The sequence below is a fragment of the Coturnix japonica genome, chromosome 2, assembly GCF_001577835.2.
Source record: "Coturnix japonica isolate 7356 chromosome 2, Coturnix japonica 2.1, whole genome shotgun sequence".
Lineage (NCBI taxonomy): Eukaryota > Metazoa > Chordata > Aves > Galliformes > Phasianidae > Coturnix > Coturnix japonica.
This window is the reverse complement of record NC_029517.1, coordinates 72,463,077-72,483,445: the sequence shown is the minus strand read 5'-3', so window position 1 is coordinate 72,483,445 and position 20,369 is coordinate 72,463,077. Positions and strand designations below refer to the sequence as shown.

Sequence of the window (20,369 nt, the reverse complement as noted above, 5' to 3'; positions counted from 1 at the left end):
GTTCAAAACAGTACTAAATGTTAAGAAACTTATGTTTAAGAAAAATATATTTTCTGAGGATGAGTACTAATTAGTATTTTAATAGATTTCTTTTTTAAAACTGTGAGTCCCTTGATGTTTGTTTATGAAGACTAATGGGCCTACAGTATGTTAATTAATTGGCATTTAAATAGGAAATTAAAATTTATTTCTTATTCTGTATACATTATATTATTGAAGAAACTACTTGAAAATGGGAGGGTAGTGGGGGTGAGTCAGCAGCTATAATTCTAGATGACTATGCTCTGATTTTCTCATTTTCTGTAAGCATACTGTAGAAGACTTCTCCAGAGACAATAAAATGCTGACTTGATCTTTTTTTGTGCCACATGAAAACTATGAATATAATGAGCCTAGTTGCTTTTCAGTTTCTCCTTTCTCCATCTTCTTTTTTAATCTTTCCTCTTGTTTCCTGGGAACCACTGTGATCCAGAGATTACATTCTATGTTTTCACTTCTGTGCAACTTTTTATCTTTGTTTCTGACTTAAATACTCTTGTGGATGCTATAATAGAACATTTTTAATAAGGAAGAAAAATGTGTGCGTTTTTTTTCATCTCAGTAATGTAGTGTGGCATCTGGAAACTTCTTTGAAAGGAGATCTTTGACAAGAGCATGCGTCATACACCATGTAGCTGTATACATTTTGATACATTGGCTAAGTGTGGTCCTGTAAGTAGTGAAAAATATGCTGCCTTGCTTTCCCTTTTCATACAGGAATTTGAGAACAGGTTTCAAGATCGAAAAAAATAATAATGATTATCAATTTGCTTGCAACTCCATTTTCAGTCAACATAAATACATTAACTGTCAGTTTTCCAATGAAATATACAGAGTTGCAGTCAGATATTCAGCTGAAAATTTTGAACATGTCTTTTTCCTAGACTTTAATAAGAGCTCTCTTAGGAGAGAAAAATATCCCTTGCTTCCCAATCATGCCTTATTCATGTAAGCGCTTTTTGGCAGTATGCATATTTATGAACAATTATTGTCAAGGATGAAGCACAAAAAAGAGTAAAATTTCTTCAAAAATCTCTAATGAACACCTTGAGAATGCCTTAAGAATTGCAGCCCCTCCCATCAAACCAGCCTGATGCATTGGTTTCACAGAAATGGTCAACTATCCCACTAGTTCTATGGTTTTGCTGAGGGCTACTCCAAAAGTAATGCCTCTAGTTTTATTATTTTGACCCTTAATGTTTGTTGGAGGTGCGTGTCAATGATATGGCACTGGAGGTTGAATCTTCCTGCCAGTATTCAGTTATATCCTGTTGCTGTGCAAGAGATAGCAGCAGAGAGTCAGTCTGACAAAATGACATCTGACATGAAAGTGCATATGATGCATAGGTGTGTTCCTCCATGCAGGAGAAAAAAAAGATATTAAAAAAAAAAGGTGTCCACTGACATTCATCAATGTTTACTGAACATTTTTTGAGACCAGAGGGTGGATGTGAGCACAGTGAGGCATTTAGTGGTGCATTTCAACAGTGGTATCAATGACGGTGTATGAGCTCCATTGGTGCAGACTCTTATGAGCATGGCATACAACAGCCTCTTGTTCACTGCTGGAAAAAATGCACAGTTAATGGTGGTGACTACTGAAAAACAGTGCTTTGTAGCTGAGGATGTGCTCTATCAAGCGAATTACTGTGCTCATTTTAGCTGTTGTAGTTTCTATTAAAATAGATAGGAGACATTACTTTTGAAGCAACGTACATATGCATGGCCTAAGGCAACTGCTTTTCACTGAGTGTAGCCTAGGAAAGCCAGAATGTTGGACACCCATAAGAAATACAGTCTTCAATCAATTAATTGTGCACTGAAGCTGCATTTTTGTTATGAAATGCTTGTACTTCAGTTATATTGATTAGAAAATTAATGTTTAAATGTTAACATTGCTATTTTAAAATAGTAGTGCAGTAGTTTATGAACACCTGTCATGGCTTCTTTTTCCACAAGTTTGTTTGATAGGCTGAAATATCATGAGGGCCACTTCCCAAGAAAAATGTAACCATGGCCAAAGCTTACCAGCATTCCTAATTTGGCTTGCAAGTTTGCTTCATTCTTTTAGCAGTTTTTTAGATGTATTTCTAAAAAACACTGGCTCTGTCTTGCACAAGATATGGATGTTTGTTGGATCTATTTTGTTTCTGTCTTTGTTTTGTCTCTCAGCTATGATTATTCACTGGCTGATTTATTCAGTGGTGACATTGCCACTAAAACTGTACAGATTAATTTATCATACTTCTTGTCTAGCATGTAGCTATTGAAATGGTTATTGCAAGTTCTTTCCTGGAAAACTTGTTTTTACATTGCACGTGATATTTAATATATATATATATATATTTTTTTTTTCCTTAAGTGAACCTTGGAGTATAAGTCCTACTGAATTATTGTTTTGATCAAAAGGAATTTTTGTATAATAGCTCCACATAAAAAAGAGTTGAAATAACTAGCTGCTATGTTGTCATAGAATCATTAAGGTTGGAAAAGACCACTAAGATCATCTAGTCCATTCTAGTTATTTATATGCCTAAAATAGAATGTAGAGGGTAATATATATGTATATATTTTGCAACTAATGGATGTGTTGTTAAATGTATTTGCATGACTTCAGTGTAGACATTCAGTTACTTTTGGAATTAGTTTAAAACAATGCATCAACTGAGAATTGTTGAGCATTGTTTCTAAAATGGTGATGTATGCACAACAATAATGTCCTTAATACTTTCTGAATGATTCTCAGTCTCTGAAAAATAAATCCTTACCCCACCTCTGGGAGGTTAGGGTGACCTGAATTTGCAGCTTTTCGTGGCCTTTGCTTCTGCTTTCAGCTGAGCTGAATTGGAAAGTTGAGCTAAGATGCTGAGCAGAAGTAAACAGATAAAGAGGACAGTCTTCAAAACGATGGTCAAATCACTTGTCCGCTGTGCATCATCAAGGTCTGGCACATAAGGATCATGTAGTGCCTTTTCAAGCTGACTGCAGTAAAGCTGCTCTTCACCTTCGCCTCTTGTTCCTTTCCACTCAAATACACAATTCTGCTACCATGTTTATGCCAACTGTTAATGTTCTAATTTGCATTGAAAATATATATTTTTTAATTTTCTGGAAAGTGTTAACTTAGCTAAAAATTTTGACTTTTCTTTATAAATTTCCTTACTGCAGAATTCTTCTTACTGTGTAACATCATCATAATTGTAGAAAATGAGACTAGCAAATTAAATAGAAAAAGTTTGAATAGAAGATGGAAAATGTTGAAGGCAGTTGTGGATATTAATGTATGTTATTAAGGTAAAGAAACTACAGACAAAACTTGAAGAAAAAGTAAGCATGGTATTCTGTGTTAAGGAGAATTATAGAAGAATGTAGTGCTGTTGAAGCCAATAAGTTGATGTGTCAGAACATGCAGTTTTGCTTCTTTTATAACATTTTATTTTTTTTTGTTTCTGTTGGCGTGTATTTCATATTAGATAAGAACAAACTGATATTTCCAGTAAATACATAAAATGATTTGGATAAAACACCTTAAAAGTCAACGTATAGAATGTACCTAATTGACAAATTTCAAATTCATTAAGTTCATGGATTTGCTTTTCTTTTCTTGCCTAAAGTTGGTTTGGAATCACTTAAATTCTAATTTAATAAGCTATAAGTAGATTTCTTGAACAGGACTATCATACCTGAAAAGTAGGCTGTGTATGGTGAGGGAAGGAAAAACTATAGCACAGGTTCTCTTGCTACTGTAATATGTACTGTAATTTTATTTTTAAAGGAGTTCTGAAGAAGTCTGATGGTTGGGTTGGTTTAGGTTGCTGTGAGCTAGCTATTGCTGTGGAATGTCGGCAAGCATGTAAACAGGTAAGGCTTTCTAACTGTTTTTTTCTGTTATTAATGTCAAATGACTCCGTGTTTAATTCACTTGTGTTACTGTTTGTGATTTACAAGCTTAAGGAAATTTTAATATGAAAATAAACTATCACGCAGATTTCTTACAATTAGAAAATATGTGAAACTACCTAGAAAGTGCTAGGATGATAAAACATCACCAGCCAAATTTTAAGAAGCAAAGCAGGGAATTTACTTTAAGTGAGTTTTCAACAACAACAAAAAAGTAAAATTTAAATTCTGCTGAGATGGAAATCTAATTAAAAAAAGAAAAGAAAGAAACTGCTTTTTTTTGTTGTTCTGGGTGGTGGTAGTTTTGTGGAATTTTTTGTGTGTTTGTGTTTTCAACCATTCCGGAGGACTGAGCTTATGGCTGCTTGCCAAGAAAGACTTCATGACCCTGAAGTTTGAAGAGCTTGGTTGTTAGCATTTCTGTGGAGAGAATTTGCTCTTCTAATGAGTGATGTGTTGCATGTACATGTGTGAGAAAATATGCAGCTACGCTCCAGGATGAGTTCTCTAGTTTACAAGATCTGTTGTTTGTTGTCTAATGTTCTCAGGACTCATAGCCATCTTTTAGCACTGGGTAGGTGGCAGAAGGCAATCATTTGATTTTGACTCAATTCATTATAATCAGATGAATTAAGAAGTATTCAGATCCTTCAGGTAAAGTGTTTTTTCTCATACTGAGACCTAATATTTATAAATTTGAAGGTTTTGTTGTTTTTTACATATAATCTACAAATGATTAAAGGAAGGAATTAGGTAATAGTTAACATCTTTTCTTTTGGTAGCATAGGTGGTAACAAATTAGTGTTTAATGCCTACCAAAATGTTTTGACCTGAGCATGATCATTAAGATCACCAACACTTAGAAAAAGTATCGTTAATAGTTAATCATAATAGTTATCATAATAATTTCGTGCTGGAATTGCATTGGGATTCAGTAAGAAGCTGAATTTCAGTGTATGTCAAGTGTCTCGTTCCTCTGCATAAAAAACTCTTACTGCTATGACATGCTAGCCTGCAGCTTTTAGGTAGTTACTTGTTTTTTGTGTTTTGTTTATTTCTCTGTGTATGGCATTTTTATATGTAAATATTCATACATAAATTTCTATTATGTGCCTGCCTGTTCCTAGGACTGCTATACATATCAAAATCTAGTACTATGCATGCACTATGCACTGTGTTAATTTAGGGTTCTAGTAAGAGGTCTTTGGTGATCGTATCCAGGCAAAAGGTTGCATGTTACAGAAGCCGGGTGCCATATATACAATCAGAAGGCTATTTACAAATAGGTATTGGTGTTGACTAGGTTTTTGGTTGGTGTTCTGACCTTGTTATGGTGCCTATTATCAGCCCTAGCATGGTACAGTTTACATTCTACTCACAATTGGTGGAATGTTGAGTCTGCATTTTAGGCTCTGGAAGTCCTTTTTATCTAGAAATAAAAGTTTTCCCAGGTGAATAGTTCTGCTGAGACATTTAAATTAATGGCCAAAAGCCCTGAATTTATTGACAGATATCAATGTTCCCCTTTGTAGTTAACTACTAACTACTTCCATATAGTTTCCATATATGTTTTGATGCATCTTCTACAGAGTCCTATACTGCTTGTAACTACTGATAAACTGATGAATCCTTCTAGAAGTGAGACTACACATCCTTTCAGGGACCATTCTAGCAAGACTGGACCTAGTACCAACCACTAGGGAGCACCACTAGCAACAAGCCTGCAATTAGACTCTATGTCATTGATCACAACATTGATCTCTGCCACTCAGGCAGTTCTCAGACTACCTCACTGTCAGTTCATCCATCCCACACTTCCAGATCTTAACTACGAGGATTATATGGGAGACAGTGTCAGAAGCCTTGATGAAGTTAAAGTACACAGCACCTACTGCTGTCTTCCCATCTACCCAGCTGGTCATGACATCATAAAAGGTTACCATGTCGGTCATGCCTGATTTCCCCTTGGTGAATCCATGCTGACTACTACTTCCATTTGCTTGGTTTTTCCAATATTCTGCTCTGTCTGGCAAACCTTTCATGAAAACTAATTTGCTTTTTCTGTTCTTCCAGTATCGACTAACTTGATGCAGAAATAAGTGTTTTGGGGTTTTAATCAAATGCAATGTAGACAATGTTGTGGCTTCTACTTTTTTTTTTCCTTAAAGCTTTAAATGGGTTCTTCGGGTTCCTAAAAAGGAGTGTTTAAATAGATCTTGTATCCATAGTTAACATGAAGTTAGAATCATTTTTATTTTATTTATTTAATTTATTTATTTTATTTATTTTTATATTGGTTTCTGCTTCAAACTGAGACATTTTCTGTTTTCAGGCTTCTTCAAAGAATGATATTTTAAAAGTCTGTAGAAAGGAATATGAGGTACGTATGTATTTACATGCATATATGTCTTATTAAGTCATTTGTTACATAAATAAGGGAATGTTCAGTCTCATTTGTTATATAAATAATGAGGGAAAGTTCAGTCTTATAGTAGCATGTCTGGATACTTCCATCTGAATGTAAATTAGCTCTGTGCAATTACTGTAAAAGTACATTTGCTTTCTGTAAAGAAAAAATGGCTTCTTTACTCTTAACAAAATAAGACATATCTTAATTTGAATGGAAAAGATACAGCTTTCAAAGTGGAGATATGGATTCTAAAATTGTTTCGTAGGAGTTCTGATGAAAGTAGGCATTTATTGTGAGCATTCATTGTCAGCAACGTTTTGCATTCTAGGATGGTGTATCTAGATTAAAAATATCTAAAAAACAAAGAGAATAAATACAGGAAAGAATAAGCCTTTATGTAGCCTGTCCTTATTCAAAATGAATAATTTTTGCTAACGTCAGTAAAAGTGTGAATGTCAGCACTCATTTATACTGTTCTACTTTTAAAATTAATCATTAGAATATTTCCAGAAGTGTGCAAATGAAGGTTTATATTCTTTTTGTAGAATTTTGTAGAAATGTTAGTTTGCTAGGACTTCTCAATGTTTCTTAATTTAAAAAACAGAATTCTCCTCCCACCTTTTCATCCCCTTTCATCCTTCCTGCTGTCCTGAATTAGACAGTCCTCTGTTAATTCTGCTCACATTGAATGGTATCACACATTTCTTTTTGATTTGGGAAGAAACATGGCAGGTTTATTGTTTTCCAGAAAACATTAAATTCCTTGTTTGATTTTCCTTTGGTCTTTCTGCCTAATCAGTCTACAGAGTATTTTCCTAGATTCTTCTCCGTTGAAGTTACTATCATTTATTGTCTCAAAAATTATTTTTCATTGTAAGCAGTTCTGTCTTTTCTGATGCTGTAATATGCTATACTGTCAACATCTGTAAGCTTTTCCTCTATTATGCTGGTCTCTTTCCTTCTTTTTTTCTGCATTTCTGCATTGCTGTAGGAGGTTGGCCAATATGTGTTGAAGGAGAACGGGAGAGGAAAGGTAAGAGAAAAAAGAACACTTACAAAATAGTGATAGTCATCTTACTTTTCTTAATCCCTTTTTCCAGTTCTTGTCTGGAGTTTTAGTAAGTGGCATGTTGCTGTTATTGCACAGAAAACCTTAACTCTTTCTATCTGTGCAGTGTTTTTAAAGATTAGGGAAGGCAGCAAAATGACAGGAGGAGAAATCAAATTTTCTGGTTGATGAAGGAGGAAATAACTTTTTAATGAGCACTAGGATTGGTAAGCACAGATACTATTTCAGGGATAGAAATGAAATTGTCTGATATGGTAGATCCTCACTTACTACATTTTTTTTTTATATGAAAATAGGTTTTCATATGTATCTAGGCTTTATGGATAGTCATGAAAAATAGTATTTGCTATGCTTTCAAGAGGCTTATTGCATGTATAAAATTCAAGGCAGTTTTGCACAAGGTATGAGATTTGAAACACTGCTTTTGGAGGGAACTTACCCTCTCTTTTTCCCCTCCTTTCTGTTTGTTTACTTTTAAATAGTTGCCGTAGTGAATGTTGCATGGTCATTGTGTAGTCTGTTGAGTAGCTTCCATGTATTTGCCTAGTACCATACTTTGTATTAAGTTGAGTTTGTTGGGGAAAAACTGAATGACTGGGAGTTGAGTGGCTAATTTAAACACTAGGTGACTAGATCAGAAACAGCTTGTGAACCACGTAAATGCAGTGTTTTATTCATTGTGTTTGCCTTTTTGTTTAAGAAGCCATGACTCATTAAAAGTAAGGATCCATTTTAAGAAATATTTTATTGAGAACTAGTTATGGAGGAGTTGAATATGATAAAGACATAACATGTAGGTAAGAACTAGCTGAATTAAGAATGTAAAAGTGGAATTATCTTCTTGTAAACACTCTCATAGGTTACTAACTGTTGTATCTCATATTCTCCCATAAAGATTTCAGAGAATTTGCGCAAGGTGCTTACAGTAGTTAACCAAACTTTGCATAGTATTTTTAGTTGTATTTTGAGAGTAGGAAAGCAACTCCTTTAGTTTACCTTCAGCTTCCCACTAAGTTAGCGAGCGCAAGGGATAAGTCTTCAAGAGTAAGGCACAGGGTTCAGAGCAGTTAAGAAAGGAGAAAAAAAAAATCTCCAAATGGGAGTTGTCAGAAAGTTAGCAGTTGCTAAGCAGAGTCTGAAGTTGTGTAAGAAGTGATTCACTTTTATCACCAATGTGCCAACTTTTCATAAGATTAACTGAAAATGCTTTTATTGGATTGTGGTTACTCTTAGTGAAGTTTGTGATTCTTGTCATTCAGAGATTGTGTGCTTTTTAGAAGTGCTTTGTGGCGTAATAAGCTGTTCATTCTTGATCGGTTCATTGAAGGTTTTAAAGCATACCCTATGAAGCATGTTCTGTTTGCAAGAAGCACTGCATGCAAAAATTTTATTTAAAAAAAAAAATGCACAGTATCCTTGAAGAGTTTTGAATGTTACTTGACTATGCATTATTTGGCTTCTTTTGAAAGATGTTATTGCGGAATTCCTTTTTCCTATCTTCTGCTTCTCAGACACTCATTTTTGTCCTCTTCCTTTTCTCTCTAGCTCTGTGCACCTCTTATCTTTTATCTTTTATTACCAACAGCTTTCTACTGTCTTGTTCGTCTTTACCTAAAAAGAAGGTAGGTGATAAAGAAGTAGGAAGTGGGTTGTATGGATTGTGTGTAGGGTTTTAGGGTTTGATTTTTCCTGTTTTTAAAAGTTTTGTGTGAAGATTCATTTTTTTGAAATGAATGCTACATGGGATGCATGCTTGAAAAAGTAGCTTGAAGTAAGTTGTTAAGAGTTTATTACCATATTTAAATGCTAAGGACATAGAAAAGATTACAGAATGGTTTTAATGAATTCCTAAAGAATGCAGCTGTTTGTGGCCTCTGGAAGCAGAGTCACTTAAGAATTTGCAGCAGACTTGACCTCCGTATATTACACGTTGTAGCTAATAATAATGGGATCTTCGGGGGCTTTTTGTTAATGTTCTGCACAGTTCAGAGAAAGTTGATGGAAACCCCAGTGTTCTTGCCAAAACTTGAATTCCAGTGATTATGTTCTACCTTGCCAGGCTTTTTCTTTGTTCTTTCTTTCTTTTTTAATTATTTAACACAAATGAGGAAAACCTTGGTCTTAATTGTTACTTTTTGGAAGTTTTTTGTTTGTTTTTTTTTTTAAATCTAAACAATTGTGCACCATAATCTGAAATTCCAGCTTACTCCACTAAGCCTTGGTATGTAACCTTCTGACTTTAAATCATGTTGGTTAAATTCTGAGATTAAATTAAGTGGAGAGAAGATGAACAGAATTTCAGTACCTTTTTTTTTTACATGTTTAGTATGCCCAAGACAGTAGTACTGAACTTATTTTTCCATGGGTTGATAGAATATGTGTACAACTATAATTTTCAGGAAGAGGAGTAATTTTTTTTTAAATCCTATCTGTTTTCCTGTGTAAATGAGCAGCTTCACTGCCATTTTTCATTCAAAATACAAGACAAAATTGTTTAGAAAAAAATGAAAAAGCATGCCTTACGATGCAGAAGACTTTATCCTTTAGCAAACTGTTCTGCACTGTTCATGAGCATACATTTTGGGTTTTGAGCCGTTACCTGCAGCTGATGAGCTCCAAAAAGAGCGAAACCAGTTAGGTCCTGCAGTACTGGCTGAAATCCTTCTTCAAGGGGGTTCTGTTGAGGAAGACTGGAAAATCTTTTCTGCTAGATAAGCTTTGATCACCTTTTTCAATTTCCATTATGGCAGAAGGTCTTTGAGACTGCTTTCTTAATGCATATGCACTTGTTTTAGCTGTGTCTGTCTACTACTTTCCATTTCTCCTACTTATAGTCTCATTTAGTGACCGGTTTCATCAATGCTTGTTATGGCTTTTTTTCTTGAAAGGAGTCTGAAAGATGAGGTTAATGCACCTGTAGAGCAAGTAATTTTACATTTGTCCTTTGAAGTTCAATATTGCCATCTTTGTTCTCTTAATATTTTATTAGTTGTAAGAGGGAGTTCAAATATTAATATTTTTTTTTAATCTTCATTTCCACAAATCTTGGTGAGTTAGTTTTTTTTTTTAAGGCTAACACCCTTTTCTGCTGACATTGTTTTCTGGGCATGGGAGGGAGCTGTTTGGTTTGCTTTACGTACATCTGTTTTATGTTTTCCAGCATTTTCTCTCGCTTTTCTCACAGTTCACTATTTCAAGAGATGCTGATAGCAGATTCAGGAAGAAGTCTGAATGGGCTGATGAGACTTAAATATGACTGCTACTTTATACTATAGATAGCGCTTAACTCTGTGTTCTGTAATGAAGTTAGGGTTAGTAACTAAGGTCAGACTGTGACTGTTTAAAGCTGTAATCAGATTTATTTACAAATAGGTGACTGTACATTATTTTTTCTAAGATTTTCTGATGTCTATACAGCTGCACTTCTCAGATATATAGATCTATTTTCTGAGACAGTGAATGGTTTTCTAGACCTACATAAAGGGCAAAGTTAGCACAGAATACTTAGCGACCACAGAATACAGTGATATTACAGGCTAACTCAGTGCACCTGAAGTTCTTCCTGTTCTTTCCTGCAGCTGCCCTTTTTCCACTCTCCCTTTGCTAGCTATACAATACCTTTTTTGCTTCCCTTATTCTGGAACTGACATCTGTCAGGTCCTTCTAAAAGACTGTGTAAATTCTTAGCATGAGAGAAAAATTTTCTTCAGGGTTACTGAGAAAAATAAGGTCATTGAAAGATTATTGGAGTCAGAGCTGATACATACATGAGACTGTACAATCAGGAGCAGGGAAAGAAGAGTTGAAAACAATGTAGAAAAGAGAAGTAAGACCAAATACTTACAAGATCTTGCCTGTCTTAGGGGAGGAAAAGAATGGATGTATAAAATAGTTAGAAGAGGATAACTTTATCTCAACTTGAGCCCATTTTGAAAGGAGGAGTTTTATTAGACACCACAACCTTCTCAACATTCTTGCCTTTTTGTTTGTTTGTTTGGGGGGTGGGAGGTGGCTATAAATTGAGTGAAAAGGGGACAGTGATTCTGTTATTCCAAGCTGCTTTTTAATAACCTGTTTCATAATATTCAACTTTTGGTAACTTGACAAATTTTACCTGAGTTTCTGATCATTCTAAATGTTATTTATGCAATCTGAAAGTGTGTTCAGTAGCTAGACATAACCATGACAAACAGACGTCAGGCTTTTCAGCACCCTTTACTGCCTTAGTGCAATTATTCCCCTTTGCCCTCATAAGGCCCCATCTGGAGTGCTGTTTCCAAGCGTAGGACCCCAGCATTAGAAAGACATGGAGATGCTGAGCCAGGTCCAGAGGAACACCACAAAGGTGATCAGAGGGCTGGAGCACCTCTCCTGTGAAGAAAGGTCGAGGGAGATGGGCTTGTTCAGCCTGGAGAAGACTCTGGGAAGACCTCACTGCAGCCTTCCAGTACATGAAGGGAACTTATGAACAGCAGGGAGACTGACTTTTTACATGGACTGATAGTGACAGGACAAGAGGAAATGTCTTTAAATGAAAAGAGGGGAGATATGGATGTTATGTGGAATTTTTTCACTCAGAGGTGAAAAAATGATGAGGTGCTGGTGCAGGCTGCCCAAAGAAGGTGTGGATGCCCCATCACTGGAGGATTTCAAAGCCAGGTTGGAGATACCTGTGGGCAGCCTCATCAAGCAGTTGGCAGCTCTGCATACAGCAGGGTAGAAGGAACTAGATGATCCATAAGGGCCCTTCCAAGTCAAACCATTCTGTGATTCTAGAATAGTGTTGCTTTCTACTTTGCTGCTGTGTACACCATATTCCAGTGTTTAATGCAGGGTGAGTGCTTAGGAGTCCATCCTCAGAAGCTTCTGAAATTAGTCAGTTTTGGATCAGACTGATGTGTGTGACAGCGGGTCATTTCTGACAGCTCTATGGTCCCAAGCTAGAAAGTATGATGCTATATAAATGACATGCCCCTTACATAACAGTACAAATCTGTCCTTTACTGATGTAGGATGATTGTTCTGTCTACATGTTGCTTCCCTTAGTACTTGTGTCTGTCATCCCTGTTAGATAGGTGAATGGATGACAGAATTTGCTTTTCAGATAGTCTCTGAACTGACTCAGATGAAAACCTGCTGCTGGAATGAGTAGTTTTGCTGCAAAGTTGTTCATACTCTTAGAGAACTTCTGCAGTAACAGTGTTCTTGTCAGTAAGGACCTAAAATTTGTTACAAGATTCTAGAAGGATTAAAATATTGGAATCTTACTTATTGAGGTTCTGTGTATTATTTTATGTAGAGTATTCTTATGAATTATTTTATCTGCTTTTATTTGTGATCAATAAAATCACAAATAGTAAAGTTTGTAGATAAATCTAACTTTAAAATATGTTAGCTTTTTTATTCCCTTACATTGCATCAGTGTTGTATCTGCCATGGTTTACCCAGTAAATTAGTTTCTGACTGTAAATAGAAGAAAGCCACTCTGCTCACTACAGTACTGGATGTATTTTATTTAAAGATTAAAGCCAAGAATAAGTTATCCAAGAGATTATTTCATTGTGATGCTGTAGAAAGCAGGATTCTAGGACTGGTGTTTGATATGACATAAAGGTTAGCTGATGAGCTGGTACTTGTGATTTAAATGCGAATAAAATAAAATCATCAATGACATGATACAAACTGAAACTTTAAGACTTGAGGCTTTTCAAATCTAGGTTAAAGCATGAATCATCCATCATTTGCTACCATAAATGTTTCTTGTGACTTCAGATGTTCATCAGAACTCTCTGCTTGGGAATGCTAATTCATGTGTAGGGAGCCGATCTGTGTACTGAAAGTTCTTGCTTTTGAGTGAACAACAGAAGACAGCTATGTATATAGCTATGAAAATAAAGAACTGCACTTAAAAAAAAAAGTCCACTTTACTTGGGTACATTCAAAACTTTAACAAGGAAAAAAGTTTATAAAGGGTAAAGTAGGTTTGTAGAATTCTCCAGTTTTTTAGTAAAATAAATGTGAATAATGAATAAGACACCAACAAAATAAGAGATTGGGACTTACAGGAGCTAAGATGTCTCCGAAGGTGAGTAGTTAAGGAAGAGGGTACAGAAATTGTAGATTATATTCTTGTCCATGGTGAATCTGTCCAGTAAACATGTGACTGACTAACTGTTCTGCCCTTGTGGAAGGAAATATGTTCTATATTTACCTTTCCCTGTTAAGCATAACCAAACACTAGCACACTGCTTGAAAGGAAATCAGCATTCAGAAGTTGCAATTACTTGTATTTTTATGATTTAGCCACAGGGAGAACTGGTTACTTTGATATTGGCTTTCCTTTGTTATGTAGTACTACACAGACTGGGATTCAGGAGAGAAAATAAGGATGTAATGCCAAATCAGATTGACTCCAATGATCTCTGAGAACAAAGCAAATAGAGAATTTGAATTATAAAAACAAAGTCCTGCACTGTAAACAGTCCCTGAGAGAAAAAGAAAAATAAAGATGATTTCTAATAGAATGTTTAAATATTTTTAAGTGAAGAAAATGTAACATTTCAGTGTTTGTAGCAGTACAACCTGCGCTTATTTACTGTTTGCCTCAGAGAAGGTGACAGTTGCTGCCCACTTGCCAGCTAATAATGGAAGACCTCAGCTTGCTGCTTTTTGACTTGTGCCCACATAGCATCTTTGCGCTTGCATTGTGCAGTTTTCAGAATCGAGTAATTTTAGTCTTTCATAACTGGCAACTGTATTTCAGAATTTTAGCCTCAGAACTTCATCTTTCCATTGAGTTCCAGAAAGCTTATATGTAGTTCTTTTTGAAGAAATGTGGGGGAGAATGGATACTTTGGGCAGGAGTTCAATATTTAGTCTTTAGTTCAGTCGTCCTGTGCATTAGAGAGTCTTCTGAAACCAAACGATTGGATGTATGTTTTCCTCCTTCTGCAGTTTAACATGTTGTGTCTCCCCCAAGTATACTACTGGGTGACCGAGGTTCAATGGAATTGATAGCATGTGTTAGATTTTAAGGTATATTGCTGAGATTCTTAACATTTTCTGTTTTCATGTGTGCATATGCAATGCTCTTTTTTTTTTTTTTTTTTTTTTTCCCCTTCCACAGAGATCCTTTAAAATTGTCATGCAAAAACATTTTGGTATGTCCTATTCTGACATGTTCTTTCTAGGGCAGTCCAGAAAAACCATCCCTTTGCTTCAATATATTCCATTGGTATTGAACATAGTACATAGGTGACACTTGATCTTTTCATTTCTTTCATTCAGGGTTTTTGTTTAGCATTCTTTTTTATTCCAGTTAAACTGAACTAGTTGAACAAAAACATTAGAAATGATTGGGCACCTAAATGTTTATTTGGAAGTTTTCAGGCTTGTAATGCTATTTTTGTTTTGATTTCAGAATGCTCTCTTTAGTTGTATTAACAGAAATGAAAGTAAGTATGTAATGAATAGTTTTTTGTTTTTTGGTTTTGGTTTTTTTTTCCCATTTTCCTTTTATAAGTTAAAAACTGTTCCTCAGAAATGCAAGAAATTCTGTAGGTGTTACATGTGCACAATTGCATGGATTTGGTTCCACAGAAGGGCTAGGCAAACATAGTTTTTTTTGCTCAAGTGCTAAGAGGATTGGGCTGTTTGCATGATTGCTATCAATTTTCAATTTATGTATCTGTATATGTTTTTTTCCTATATTGTACAAAATAAAGCAAATACGTTTGAAGTCTTATGCCATGCATTATGTTGCCTGATTTCTGTTTAGAAAATAAAATAGCTGGACACAAAGAACTTGGTGTCTCAATTCCAGTAATACTATTTAGTGGTTGGCAAACCCTGCCCGTAGTAAGGGTGCTGGAATTAGCTTGTCTGTAAGGTCCCTTCAAACCCCAGCCATTCTGTGATTCTGTTTCTCACAAAAATGTATGAATCACAATGATTCAAGCTCGCTCTCTTATTTTGTTCCAATGAGTTTTAAGATACCAGTTTCTTATTTATGTGTTTACTGTTTGTATTTGTCTAACAATTCAGTTATAGAAAAAGATTAGTTACGTTAAATAGGAACAAAATATCTGAGGATATAATTCAGCTGGCTTGTTGATGATTTAAACGTGAATTCCAGATGTTTTCTGGGGACCAGAAAATGTACTTTGACTAATTAGAGATACCCCCATACATTCCTTAGACAGAGCTGAATAGAATTTGGTTTTCTGTGTTGCTTTTTTGTTGGTTTTTTTTTTTTTTTTTTTTCAAGTAGTATCTTGTGCATCATTATGTGGGGTACAGACACGGGTACATCTTTGTTCCTCTGTGTAGGAAACCATGGATTTTTCTTTGTCTTTCTTTTTTTCCTCAGTGGGGTCAATCTGTTGCAGTTATGCAGGTCATCATACAAACTGTCGAGAATATTGTCAAGCAATTTTTCGGACAGATTCTTCTCCTGGTCCTTCACAAATAAAAGCAGTTGAAAGTTACTGTGCATCTATTAGCCCTCAGCTAATACACTGCGTCAACAACTATACACAATCCTATCCGATGAGAAATCCTACAGATAGTAAGTATAAAAGTTCTTTTATGAATGTTTTTCCTCTAAAAATGTATATAGGGTGCTCTGAAAGTAATGCCTCCTATGTGTTTCAAGCCACTGTGTTTTTCAACATAGTCAGCACCATTGGGTATGCATTTTCAACAGCAATGAACAGGAGTCTTCATGCCAAGCTTGTAAAAATGTGCATCAGTAGACGTGAACTACTGAAACATGCCACCCGCCACCTCACTGTGCTCACCTCCACTCTTCGGTCTCCAGAAACATTTGGCGAGCACTGATGAATGTCAGTGGGTGCCTTTTTTTCCCTGCACCTATTCTATTCCACACTTTGCATCATAAACGTTTCCATGTCTGACGTCATTTTGTCACAATGACCCTCTGCTGCCATCTGTTGCACAGCAACAAAATGTAGTCACATACTGGTGGAAGCGTTCAGCCTCTACTGCCATACCGCAAACATACACCTCTGACATCATGCGCCACAATAATTACATTGGAGGTATTACTTTTGGAGTTGCCATTATATTACTGAATATTGTTTATTCAATAAACTATATTAGTACACTGCTTAATACTATGTAATTATATTAATTTATACATTGACTACTTTTATTTATAGGTGCACTAATTATTATTATTATTTTCTTTTATTCTTCATACTGGTTCCTGTTTTTCTTGTTTGCATTTCAAAGCAGCAGTGTTACTCTGAAATAGAATAGAAAAGAGGTAAATAGGTTCAGTTGGAAGGGACCTGCAAAAATCATCATACTTCTGCAGAGCTCACCCAAAATTAAAGGCTATCATTAAGAGCATTATCCAAATGCCTTTTTAACATGTACAGGCACAAGACATCAAGCACTTATCTAGAAAGTCTGTTCCAGCATCTACTTACTGTCTTTGCAAATAAGTTTCTACTAATGTCAACTCTGAACCTGCCCTTGCATAAATTTAGCCATTCCCACATATCTTGTTAGTAGATACCAGGAGAAAAATCAAGCTCGCTCTCTCTACTTCCATAAGAAGTTGCAGAGGGCAGTGAGGTCACCCCTCAGCCTCCTTTTCTCTAAGCTTAAGAAGCTCAGTATCCTCAGGCTATCTTCATAGGGCATGCCTTCCAGGTATTTTACCAGTTCTTTTGCCCTTCTCTGGATGCCATCAAGTATCTTAATATCTATTTTATATTGTGGAGTCCAGAACTGCAAAGTGTTCAAGGTGAGACTGTATCAGTGCTGAACATAGTGGGATAACTTTGTTTTGACTGGATGACTGTGATGTGTTTAATGCACTTATCTCCCAGTCTGTACCTGCATCTAGCATTACACTGTCCCAAGCACAGTCTGATAATTGTTCTTCTTAAATTTCACAGCATTGCACCAGCCTTTCTAGATTCCTTTGCAAAGGCTTTTCTTCCTCAATCCTGAGTCATGAACACCTCCCAGTTTAGTGTCTTCATCTAATTTACTAAGGATGTGTTCAGCTCCTGCATCCACAGGTGATCTGTAAAATATGTTGAACAGAACTGGACCCAGGGTTGAGCTCTGACAAACTGCACTAGTGACTGTCTACCAGCCCCACTTATTACAGCACTTCAAGTTCTACTGTTGAGCTAATTTATCACCCAGTGTACCATGAACCTGTCCTTTGCAAAGCTGGATAATTTGTCCAGAAGAACGCTGTGACAGACAGCATCGAAGGCCATACTAAAATCAAGAAAAAACTACATCCACCACTTTACCTTTGTGTCCACTAAGCAGGTGATTTTATCATAAAAGAATATCAGTTTGGTGAAACAGGACTTTCATGAATCTGTGTTGGCTGGGCGTGGTGATTATGTTATCCTTTAAATGCCTTTTAGAGGCACCTGGGTTCATCTTGTCCATAATTTCTACAGGTAATGAAGTTAAACTGTCTATAATTTGTAGGTTATTTTCTCATGTTCTTCTTGTAAATTGGGATAATGTTGGCTAGTTTCTAGTCAGTGAAAATTGCCCCGGAATCTTGAAACCTCTTGTAAAATTGTTGAGATCCTGCTGATCTGATGGTATACTCAGCAGTTCATGTTGAATCTCATGAGGCCCAGTGGACTGAGAAATGTTCAGCTGACATAACTGGTTCCTTCTGCTTTTGGCGTCCACAAATTGACACTTCTTCTGTGAGGGCTTTTATGTCTTGTGTCTTGGTTGTTGCTGTGTGCTTGAGAATTAATAATTGTTATTTCTTAAACAGGTTTGTATTGCTGTGATAGAGCAGAAGACTATGCATGTCAGACTGCTTGTAAAAGAATTCTAATGTCAATGAAAACAGAGCTTGAAATTGTTGATGGACTTATAGAAGGCTGTAAAACGATGCCTCTTCCTCAGGATCCACTTTGGCAATGTTTTCTTGAGAGTTCAAGATCTATTCACCCAGGAGTCACTGTGCACCCTCCACCTTCAACAGGCCTCGATGGAGCAAAACTTCATTGCTGTTCTAAAGCAAACTCTTCCACATGTAGGTCAGTATCTCTACCTTTCTTTGCAACTGTGAAAAGGCTTCAGAAGTTGTTTTAATGTCAGGCCTTTGCCCACATCTGACTGTGTACATTAAATAATGAGTTCTGTGAATTCATGGAGATAAAATAGGTTTAGTGTCATGTTTACTTAAGAACAAAAGCTGTTCCATTGGAAAAATCAAACCTGTCATTTTTAGCACTGGCAGAATTTAGCAGACACACTGAAGTTAATGGAAGCTATACCTTGCTGGTGGTAATACTAGTATTGAAGTAAGCTGAAAAGATTTTACCAAGATGCTGATCCAGGGCCATTGACCCAGGGGACAGTGAACAGCATTGTTGCAGATGATTGAATTTGGGCCCTTTATAGTTCGGAGTGGTTATCCACCCACTGCATTTTAAATTCATCATTTTGCCAATGTGAAATTGAATTCTGTGCTGTTGCTTTCTTTTGTGTTTTAAGTTTTCATTAGCAAAGCAGCAGACCTGCTGCCTTGTGGTCAGGTTTGTAGTATAGCCCTAGAATTATGTAATTTTGTAGAACACTGTAGCAAAGGGCAGTTGATTCAATAACTTTTAGTTGCTTGCTTTAAAAATCATTTCTTTAAAATTGATCCTTCTCTTATGTTTTCAGTATGCAATAGACTTTAACAGTATAATGACGTACCGTACCATCAATTGGTGGAGACGGTTGTAGTTTATGGGATATTGCTGTGAACAATGGGGGCCTGATTATCGTTAACGCTAGAAAAATCTCAAACAATACATTTGTTTCAAATATCATGTCAAAGGAAGAAGTATATTTTGATTGCTGGTCTTTTCTGTAGAATGAATAGGTGTGATATGAAGATGAAGGATGGAATTAGAAATTGTGCATTGTTGTGTTAACTTGATTTATTATATATCAAAGTCCAGACTCCACGTATTGCATTTATGTTGAATGTTACAGTTTTATATTCTGAAGTCTTTCAGTCTTAGTGGTATAAAGATTTGCTAACATTCTTAAACAAATCTGGACAATGTTGAAACCATTGGGATTTGCTTAGAACCTGTGTGGATACTCCTACAGTATTTACTGGCTCTAATTTCAGTCAGTATAGGCTGTTGTAATCAGCAAGGAGACTACAGGCTCTGCTATAGCTGAACAAGTGCTGTTCTTTTCATTTTGTTTCTTCTTTTCCTTCCAAGGGAGCTCTGTACTAAGCTTTATAGCACAAGCTGGGGCAGTTCACAGAGTTGGCAAGAATTTGATCGCTTTTGTGAGTATAATGCAGTTGAAGTTTCCATGTTGACCTGTTTAGCAGATGTACGAGAACCTTGTCAGCTGGGCTGTAGAAATCTTTCTTACTGCACTAATTTTAATAACAGGTAGGAGAGAGACACTGGATATTTTTAAAAATATTTTCTGTGCTTCAATTAAAAGATATGTTTTTCAGGCTTGCTTTGACTATATTTACCTTTCTGATATTTTAAAATTAGTTATTGCTTAGAATATCAGAATAAACTCATGAGCTTGTAAAATGTTATCATATATTAGCAGTATATTATTATACATTGTAAATAAGTTAAAGAATGCTCAAGTTTATATGTTATTTAATAATGTTTTCCTAAGAGTGTTTATGTCTTCCTTTTTTTTTTTTTTTTTTTTTCTTCTTCTTTTTTTTTCCCCCAAAATTCCTTTTCTTTTAGAGATATGTGTGGTTATTCTCTACAGGACAAAATGTATAATTTTAAGTGCTGCCTGAATTAGTCATTGCAAGGTTACTAGTTAAGTCATGTTTGAGTTTCAAAAGTATATTTAACATTTTATCATTTAGCTGGTAGGGATTTACAGCTTTTCACTGAGTGAATGGTAAAATGTGTGGTGTTTTCTTTCTCTTGTATACTTGCAATTTCTTAA

At 35.7% G+C, this 20,369-nt stretch overlaps 1 protein-coding gene across 4 annotated transcripts in view; it reads left to right on the top strand.

Moving 5' to 3' along the window:
* RECK (reversion inducing cysteine rich protein with kazal motifs) overlaps window positions 1-20,369 on the top strand; it is a 52,070-nt gene that overhangs the window by 12,703 nt on the left and 18,998 nt on the right. For 2 of the 4 annotated variants that reach the window (XM_032442530.1, XM_032442531.1), the window contains 7 exons: window positions 3,815-3,900; window positions 6,272-6,319; window positions 7,341-7,382; window positions 14,839-14,872; window positions 15,787-15,984; window positions 18,205-18,472; window positions 19,658-19,837. In XM_032442530.1, the coding sequence (XP_032298421.1) occupies window positions 3,815-3,900; window positions 6,272-6,319; window positions 7,341-7,382; window positions 14,839-14,872; window positions 15,787-15,984; window positions 18,205-18,472; window positions 19,658-19,837 (856 nt within the window). Of the gene's footprint in view, window positions 1-3,814; window positions 3,901-6,271; window positions 6,320-7,340; window positions 7,383-8,563; window positions 9,041-14,838; window positions 14,873-15,786; window positions 15,985-18,204; window positions 18,473-19,657; window positions 19,838-20,369 lie in introns of those variants that run through there. The other 2 variants (XM_015854844.2, XM_015854846.2) reach the window with 2 other exon arrangements.